This window comes from Pistacia vera, unplaced genomic scaffold (assembly GCF_008641045.1).
Source record: "Pistacia vera cultivar Batoury unplaced genomic scaffold, PisVer_v2 Contig727, whole genome shotgun sequence".
NCBI classification, from domain to species: Eukaryota; Viridiplantae; Streptophyta; class Magnoliopsida; order Sapindales; family Anacardiaceae; genus Pistacia; species Pistacia vera.
In genome coordinates, this window is record NW_022196587.1 from 222,322 (window position 1) to 231,355 (window position 9,034).

General features: G+C 34.1%; 1 protein-coding gene across 1 annotated transcript; it reads right to left on the reverse strand.

Annotated features, from left to right (window-relative positions):
* Nucleotides 1-4,673: 4,673 nt before the first annotated feature.
* LOC116114904 (berberine bridge enzyme-like 21) lies at nt 4,674-6,501 on the reverse strand. The gene has a single exon (XM_031401036.1). It carries the CDS (start codon nt 6,499-6,501, stop codon nt 4,843-4,845), a length of 1,659 nt encoding a protein of 552 aa, XP_031256896.1. The 3' UTR covers nt 4,674-4,842.
* Between the last annotated feature and the right edge of the window lie 2,533 nt (nt 6,502-9,034).

The following is a 9,034-nucleotide window of genomic DNA, read 5'->3' on the forward strand; positions in this document are numbered from 1 at the left end:
TATTTTTTGAAATAGTTAATAATAATTAGCATTTCAACATAAAAGTTCTATTTTACCGTTTCTTCAATTAACTTTAACACCAAACATTGAGAACAAATGGTGTAAGTCGCTAATTATGGGGGGCAACTTGTCAGTTTTTATGGGTGTAAAATTATCCTAACAGAGTTGTGTTATTCCCAGTAATCGTTTTTTTTTTTTTTTTTTTTTTTTTTTTTTTTTTTTTTTTTGTGGGGGGGGGGGGAGTAAGACTGTTTCAACGAAACAAGTCGCTTGTGATCCGCTCGGCTTGGCTCATTAACGGCTCATCTTCTGGAACCAATCTGCTTAGCTCGATTGTAAAAGAGAACGAGCTGAGTTCGAGCCTGCCTTGGCCTGATTTGGTAGGCTTGCAAGCCGAGCAGGCTCAAATATTTATTAGGGTGTTTTGGAGGTTTTCTAAAGTATGGGGGATTAAACTAAAATTTAAAAAAAAACTTGCAAAATAACAAAAAATACCCCGATGTTAAAATCCCTAAAAAGGCGACTGAAACCCAATCACCTGCAAATCCAAACCAAATCAGTCTGAAAGCAAGAAGAAGAATATGAGAAAAGGGGAGAGGAATCAAAACCAAACAGTCAAGCAAAGTGCTGTTCAAATTGGGTAAACAAGTTAAGATGTCGTTGGATTTGGTGTGTTGCCATTTTGCTTCTCTATGAGGTTCCTCTTTTGTCTTCTCACTAGGGAACTTGTTGGTGGTTATTGCTGGTGATGGATTGTTTTTGGGTGCGATTTTTTTTGGTTTTGTCTTTTTGTTGATGGTTAGAAGGTAGGACCTGCGGCTTTGTTGGTGAGTGCTTTGGGATTATTTTTTTTTTTTTTGTTGGTTTGTGCATTGTGTGTGGTTCTTTTCATGGAAGAAGGAGGCAGGCTTGGAGGCTGCTGGACTTTTTTTTTTTTTGGAGTTTTTGCAGTAGATGGTTGCTGGCAGGTGGTGTGTTAGCGGTCTGGTGTGTGACTTCTCTTTGGTAGTATGTTGATAGTTCCCGTTTTTTGTTTAGCTGGTGTGTGGCTATAATGTGTTTCGTGTGGTCTCTCAGAGGTGGTTTTGAGATGCTAGTGTGGTTCTCTGCTCTTGGGTCATAATTTAAAAAAAAAAAAAAAAAATTAAACCCCAATAAAATGAACAGATGGCAGGCGGCTCCTTCAGTCCTTCTCTATGCCGTGTCTTTTGTTTCTTACAAATTTTTGAAACTGTCTCATCCCTCTTTCTCTTTCTTTACTCTCTTTTGTTGGTTACCTCTCTCTCTCCTCTCTCCCTCTCTCTCTCTCTCTCATATATATATATCATCTATAGCTCCATCATTATTAAACCTTCTTCACGCTGCAAAATGCAGCTCTTAATACCAAACCAAACCCTCTTCTTCTCTTTCCTCTCGTCTTTGTATTTCTATTTTTTCTTCTATCAACATGGCCGAGTCAGAGTCCTTGAACGACGTCGTCTTTTGGTTACCTTCTAAGTTTGAAGATGTACTTATTGTGGATAAGGAAAACTGCTTTTTTTTTTTTAATTTTTTTTTGGGTGGCTCGAATTTGGCCCCTTAAGCTGGCTCAAACTCGACTTCCCCCTTCAATGAGCCGAGCCAAGCCAATAATTTTGTGGCTCGACTCGGTTCGGTTTGAGCTCATTTTCCTCTTTCTTTCACAAGCCGAGCTCGTTAAGCCAGAAACTCGGCTCGGTTCGGCTCGTAAATAGCCCTAGTCATTGGTGGTCACCCCTTGCTCTTACTACAACTTGAAACCCAAGACCCTTGGTCTTTTAACTTCTCAATTCATCATTCACCCCATCAGATCACAAGTGGTTTTAGTGATCTTTTGCTATACACCTATGAAAGGTTAAAACCTGGGGAAAGGTTAAAACCTGGGGAAAGGTCTATGTAATTAATTAACTTTTATCACTTATTCATTACTAAATTGTTATATTTTATTTAATTATTGTGTTGATGCATTAAAGAGCAAAATAGATTTTTTGTTTTTCTGAACGGTTAATTAAAGGAATGTGATAATAAGGGTGGTTTCTAACTAATTTCTTGAAAGTTCACGAGGGAAATCGATTACAAACATTACACCTACCAACTATCGAAAATTTTTGAAACTCCAAGAGTGGTTAATGAATTTGTCCATATTTATTCCTAAATGGTTTAATGCAAAATAACATGATCTATACAATTAAACAGTATTAATATTAGTGCTAACATGGAACAATGTTAAATAATGATGAAAACATAATTTAAACCAAATTGTAGAAAATGGCCGGTAGACTTCCAAACTCTATTATAAGAACATAAATTTAAATTAAATCGCGTATCAAATTAAAAGACCACATACTTCACGATTAATTGCATACATTTTATATTGACTGAAGTTATCTAAAAGCAATAACAAGAATCAATGTTTTTAAAACCAAGCCACCCCTTTACCTGGTCAAGCCGCTAGTTCCCGAGTTAGTTTGGTCCAAATGGTTGGACCGGTCGGTCGGACTGGTGTTCAACAAACACACCCCTAAAAAGTTACACATGAATCTACAGATTTGAAATCCAGCAAACACTCCCAAGAGAAATTCAATCAGTCCCTACAAGTTTGAAATCCATAAAACATACCCCCGCAATTTTTTATATCCTTTGTCACCTTAATTTAAGAAATCCAGATCTGATCACCCCTTCAATTTAAGAAACGAATATCACCGCTTTCTTTTCCACGTCATCGTCTCTTCCCATCACCCTGAGGTTCGTTATTCTTTTCTTTCCTTTTCCTCTCCTCGATTTTCTCTTCCATTTTTTTATTGTCACCGAAGCAAGCCACGTAGGTTACACAATTGGTCAAATCTAATCGACATCGTAGCTCACACGATCAGCTAGATCTGGCCGACATTGAGCTCACACAGCCAGCTATATTTGGCTTCCTTCGTGGCCTCGATCAACCATGGTAAACCAAGAAAAAAAATGAAAAATAGAGAAGAAGGAGAGAAGAAAGAAAGAGAGGGGAGAAGAGGAAAAAGAAAAAGAAAGAAAGGAAGAAATCTGATAGCCATAATTGACCCGGTTAAATCAATGGTTCACTACTGTTACGCCGGCCCAAATCGAGTCAAAAGCTATAAACAATTTTTAGTATTGCCTAGGCCAAACAGGGATCGGTTCCCGATCGAACCGACCGTTCTGGTTCGGGTTTTGAAACATTGACTATAAGTGAATTCATATAAAGTCTTTGTCAACCTACTTCCTGTACCAACCCTATTATACAAAGTTCAATGGATATATTATATATAACAAACGGAGATGAGACCTAGCTATATCACATTGGAATTTTTAATTGAATAAGAGTTCTTGTGTTTTAAAATATTCTTTATTGGTTCCGCCCATAGGTGAACCGATAAACTTTGCCTACAATAAAATATCACATCAAGTTCAACTTGAGTTTAAAGTTCATCACTTACATAAATCCAAATATTATATAATAAAAGATTAATAATAGAAATCCCATCAGCTTCGTGGTAATTGTACTTGAGTTAGATGTCCTGCAATCACAAACCAAAGGGAGTATACAAGTCGGTGCTAATTCTTTGTGCAAAGTTTGAATTGCCAAATACACCAAGCTGAAATAAAAATTAATAATAGTCTCAATCTAATTTCCCAATTGTGGCTTCCAATCAAATTGAACTGCGCGTGGACTCTGGATTCGTTGATCATAAAACTGAGAGCAAAATAAAACGCAACATGGAAGAATTTTATGACTATAAATTATAATGTGATAATATGTTTAATCAATTAAGTTATTCTTTAAAGACAATTTTGATCGATATTCAATTTTATTATACATTGGCTTATTCTTCTACAAATTATAACTAAGCAGGGGTGAAATTTGTGAAGAAAACCGTGAGAATATAACATAATTTACATTTCTAATTGTTTGGTTAGTACAATTATATAATAATTAATCAGGTCATTTCATCAAGATAATTAGTTTACTTTAGAATTGGAGGCCCTACATAGTACGTAGTACTGTTATATTTCTCTTTGTCAAGACCGGTGAACTTTCCTTCCAATTGCTATCCACTTAGTAATTTTTTAAGGAAATTAATGAATGATAAAGTTTCCAAGGGTCAAAATCTTTGATAAATGATATTGAACCGTTATAATTTATTTATTTATCGATTTTGCAAATAATTAATGTCTTATTAAGGGATAATTTTAATGAGGATTGATTTATGATATTAATTGTTTATAAAAAGAATATGAATTTTTATTTTATTTTTTTTTGAAAAATGGTTATTGTTATTGAAACAGAAAACATTTAGATTTTTTTTTTTTTTTTCTATTAAATATATAGTAAAGTCAGATGCTACAAATACTATTTAAAAAATAATCTTCTATATAAAGTCCCACAAGCTAGATTCCCGTTCCACTTCAACCATTCATTTTCCAATCTCTTTAACCAAAAAGACATGACCACATGCATGTGATTCTCATACAAAAGTCTTAAACCAAAAAGCCAACACTCCGAATATGAAAGAATTAATGTGTCTAAAGACATTGTCCACATAATTCTAATCTTCAAAGTCTCTTATCTCCCACTTACACAATATTCACGCAACTTAATTTCAATCTTTTATGGTGGTTTCAAATTTGAGGAATACACGTAATATGAAGACAATAGTGTTTATTGCAGTTTATTGATGTGTAATAAAGATTTGATTATCATGTATGAATCAATAATCACCTTACATATCATATCGAGAAGCAAATAAATGCAATGAATATGTAATAACCTCACAATTATTCTATATAGTTGAGTGACTTTTCTATTCCTTACTTGGTAGGTTTAGGAGGGATGCTCTGCTCATTTCTGAAGAAATTTTCAGGATCAAACATTGTCTTCACCTTCACCAATCTCTCATAATTTCCATTAAAATACTTCATCCCGTACACTTCACCTTCATTGTAACTCTCTTTACCATGATGGTTGATCCCAATATCAAGATCTCTATAGTTCAAATAAGCACTCCTCGGATCTTTTGACACAAATGGAGTCATGAAACTGTAAAGACTTCTCGCCTGAGATGTGTAGTTCTTTTCAAGCTCAACACTAGGTTCATCCCAACTCACCGAGTACTGAATTTTGAACAAGTTCCCAGCTCTGTGTGGCATCGCCGTCTCCGACGCCGGAATTTCATCCATTCTCCCTCCATAAGGATTGAAAACCAATCCAATTTTTCCCAATTCCATCATAGTTTTCCACAGCAAATTGAGGGAAAATTTCGGAATTGGTTTCTGAACATAATCCGATTTCCTCTTCAAGAAATCCGCCTGGTTGAGATTTCTATCAAGCAACGCATCAGGTTTAGTCCCATTATCGAAATCACCCCACCAAAGAACCGATTCAATCCAACTCATCTCCATACAATTTTCTTTCTTCAGCCCCAATTCAGGAAAATCCTTCCCTAAGAGAGCCACAAGACTGTCCGCCCCGCCTAAATACAATGCCAAAACCGATGCTCTTACCGTCAACGTCTTGTTCCTCGTCACCGGCTGCAGAAGCATTCTCATGAACAAATTCGTATCCGTCGCCGGCGCCACAAGCTGCCATTTATACACCACATCCGTCGCATTCTCTTGCAGAAGTCTCTCAACTCTGAAAACGGTAACCGTTTCAGGAACAGGAACCAACTTGATCTTATACGATAACACAACGCCAAAACTTGCTCCCCCACCTCCTCGAAGCGCCCAAAAAAGATCCTCTCCCATCGCTTTACGATCAAGAATTCTCCCCTTGACGTCAACAATCTTAGCATCAACAACATTATCAGTTGACAAACCAAACTTCCGCAGCATGTTGCCGTAACCTCCGCCGCTCAAATGCCCACCGACGCCAACAGTGGGGCAAATGCCGGCGGGAAAGCCATGCACTTTACTTTTCTCCCAAATCCTGAAATAAACTTCACCCAACGTAGCGCCCGCTTCAATCCATGCAGACTCGTCCTTCAAGTCAATATTTACTGATCGTAAATTAAACATGTCGAGAATAAAAAAAGGGTTTTCAGAAATATACGATATGCCCTCATAGTCATGGCCGCCGCTTCGGATTTTAAGCTGATAACCAACTTGTTTGGAGCAAATCACGGCAGCTTGAACATGGGATTCCTGTAATGGAGTTACGATGATTAAAGGCTTCAGCGTTTCGGAGTCATTGAAACGAGCGTTTCGAATATACGCCTGTAAAACTGAAGTATAGGACGGATTTGTTTGGGCGAAGACTATCTTGGAGAGTTCATCTGTGGAGTTTGTCTGGTTTTTTAAGCATCGCAGAAACGTTTCGTAGACTGAATCTGAAGCGCCCGATGTGACGGAAAGATTCAGGAATTGGAGTGAAAGAAGAACAACAAAAACGGGAGAAAGAAACGTTGATGTTTTAGCCATTGTTTTTCTGGTTTGTACTTTGTCGTGCGCTATGAAAAAGCTAAAGGACATTGCATTTATATGCACCATTAAAGGCCGTTATTATGAGTCAATTTAAAACTAAATGCTGAAAGAGACAGCGATAGACTTGAAAATTCAATTGGAAATTGAGTTATTTAGGTAAGAAAATTAAGCAAAATCTAGAATTACTATTATTGTTAGAATATTCAACTTAATTTAACTATTTTTAAAATCCGGTGGAGACAAATTTGGTACTAGTACTTGTCACTGTTTGACTGAACCTTAATTAAGGTCAGAAAAGATAAAATATATTTTTTTTTCTCTTAAAGTTAAAAAGAATTTATATGGTTTACACCGTATTTTAACTAATCTTTTTAGGTTTTAAAATTAATATTTGAATAAATTTTTAGTAACCACTCTTATTAACAACCGAAATAAATCAAACTCAAAAATTCTGATTTATCCCTCTCTCATGGTTTAGGTTTTGTTATTGAGATTGATTAATTATATATTATGTTGAAAATGATAATGGTTTCTTGACTTATTCAATCTATTTTTAGACGGCGATTTGTATTGAATTGATTGTCTTACGTTGGAGCATTAGGAATTATGAATGATTAATGTGTCTAATCACGATTTAAAAAATGTTTTATTATGTTGATTATGATGGGCAACTTGGTAATGGTCTAATTATATTAAATATTTGGAATAATGTAATGGGTCTTTTTAGAGCACTATTAGTTAATTGTTAAATTAATATGTTGGTGTAAGGCTTTCATAAGAAAAATATAAATTATAAATCAAATGATGGTGGTCAATGATATTAATATATCTCTCCTAAAACCGATTGATATAATCATGGAATTAACTTTTATGTTATTTTGTTTCCTGATTAGTATTTCAGTGTGATTTTCTCCCTAGCAAATTAATTATAAGGATTCTACATAGTGATGTATGAAAAGCCTATTGCAGTGCATTTTCTTGCATAATTTATGACAATTAAAGTAATCTTAAATTATTTTAATTATTTTAATTGTGAGAAACTAGCACATTGATGATGATAGATACTATATTTGACAATTTAACTGTTAAATTTTAATAATTAATTTATTAAAAAGATAGAATTTAAAGTAAGAAAATATAAAATTAATAATTTCTTGTAAGATTTAAATTAAGAGTCAAAAAGCAATATGTAACTACCACATTTTCTATATAGTATTAACGAATGAGATAATAAAGGAAGAATATAGAATACCAAAGTTCAACTTGATAAATTTATAATAATATTGTACTTAAGGATTGTAATCCTGTGTGCTATTAACAAAGATTCTGGCTTCTTATAAGTTTTATATTTATTTTCACCAATAATTTCAACTTATATGTAAGAAATTGTTAGGATCATATGCTTACTACCACGACAAATTAAAGCTTGTGCAGTCATATTTCTTCAAGCCATCTGTTGCTTAACCTTATTTTTTTAAAACTATTAGCCCATTGCCCACTTAAGAGTAATACTATAGTTACCGAAAAGTTTATATCGAATTTGTGCACTGAATGACGTGATAAAATCCTGACCGTTTATTTATTATCAATTAATATTAATCAACGGTCAAGATTTTACTATATCATTCAATGCACAAATTCGGTGTAAACTTTTCGATAACTCTATCTTTTCTCACTGCTTAATTCCCCTCCCCCCAGCACAACTTTATTTCCTTGAAATATGGCGCAATGCACCCACGATTACGTCACCAAAACAGTTGTCATGATCAGACGCTTACTATCAGGCTAAAAGTTATAGTTGTTAACAGTTGTCATGCATCTACAGTTTGAGGTAACTCAACTTCCGTTCAACAGGATGCTAGCCTACCTAACAAACAGAAATATCACTTTAAAATTTTTTTGCGAACTAGTTTTTTAATTATCTTATTAACTATCAAATTAGAGAGTTTATTAATTCTTTAGTTATGTTTAGATAAAACCTGAGTATCAGAATTTATTCATCAAATTAGACAAATTGTTATTTTAGCTATTATTTAAAAAAATTCTGCAATAAATTGAATGTTTTCTAAAATATTTTTTTTTATACAATTTTAAAAGCTATTGTAGAATATGAAAATAATTTTTATAATTATTCTCTCAATTTTCTACTAGTTTTTATATTAAAATTATTAGATTACAACTCCATTTTTAAAATATTATTTTTAATTTGGATTACAAAACAAACGTCCCCTCACAAAATCCCACAAAAACATTTCTTTATGACCATAATTTTTTTTTTTTATATATAATCCTATCCAAATCAATGTCTAGCTACTAAATAATAATTTAATTAATAAAGCCTCCAAAAATTCTAATACAAGAATCCGCGTAAAGGCAAATGGCAATTTGTTGTATTTATACATGATTCATATCCTTAAAGAAAGAAAATTCTGCCAACATGTGAATATTGGGGTTGGGCATCACGGCAGCTTGAACATGGGATTCCTGTAATGGAGTTACGATGATTAAAGGCTTCAGCGTTTCGGAGTCATTGAAACGAGCGTTTCGAATATACGCCTGTAAAACTGAAGTATAGGACGGA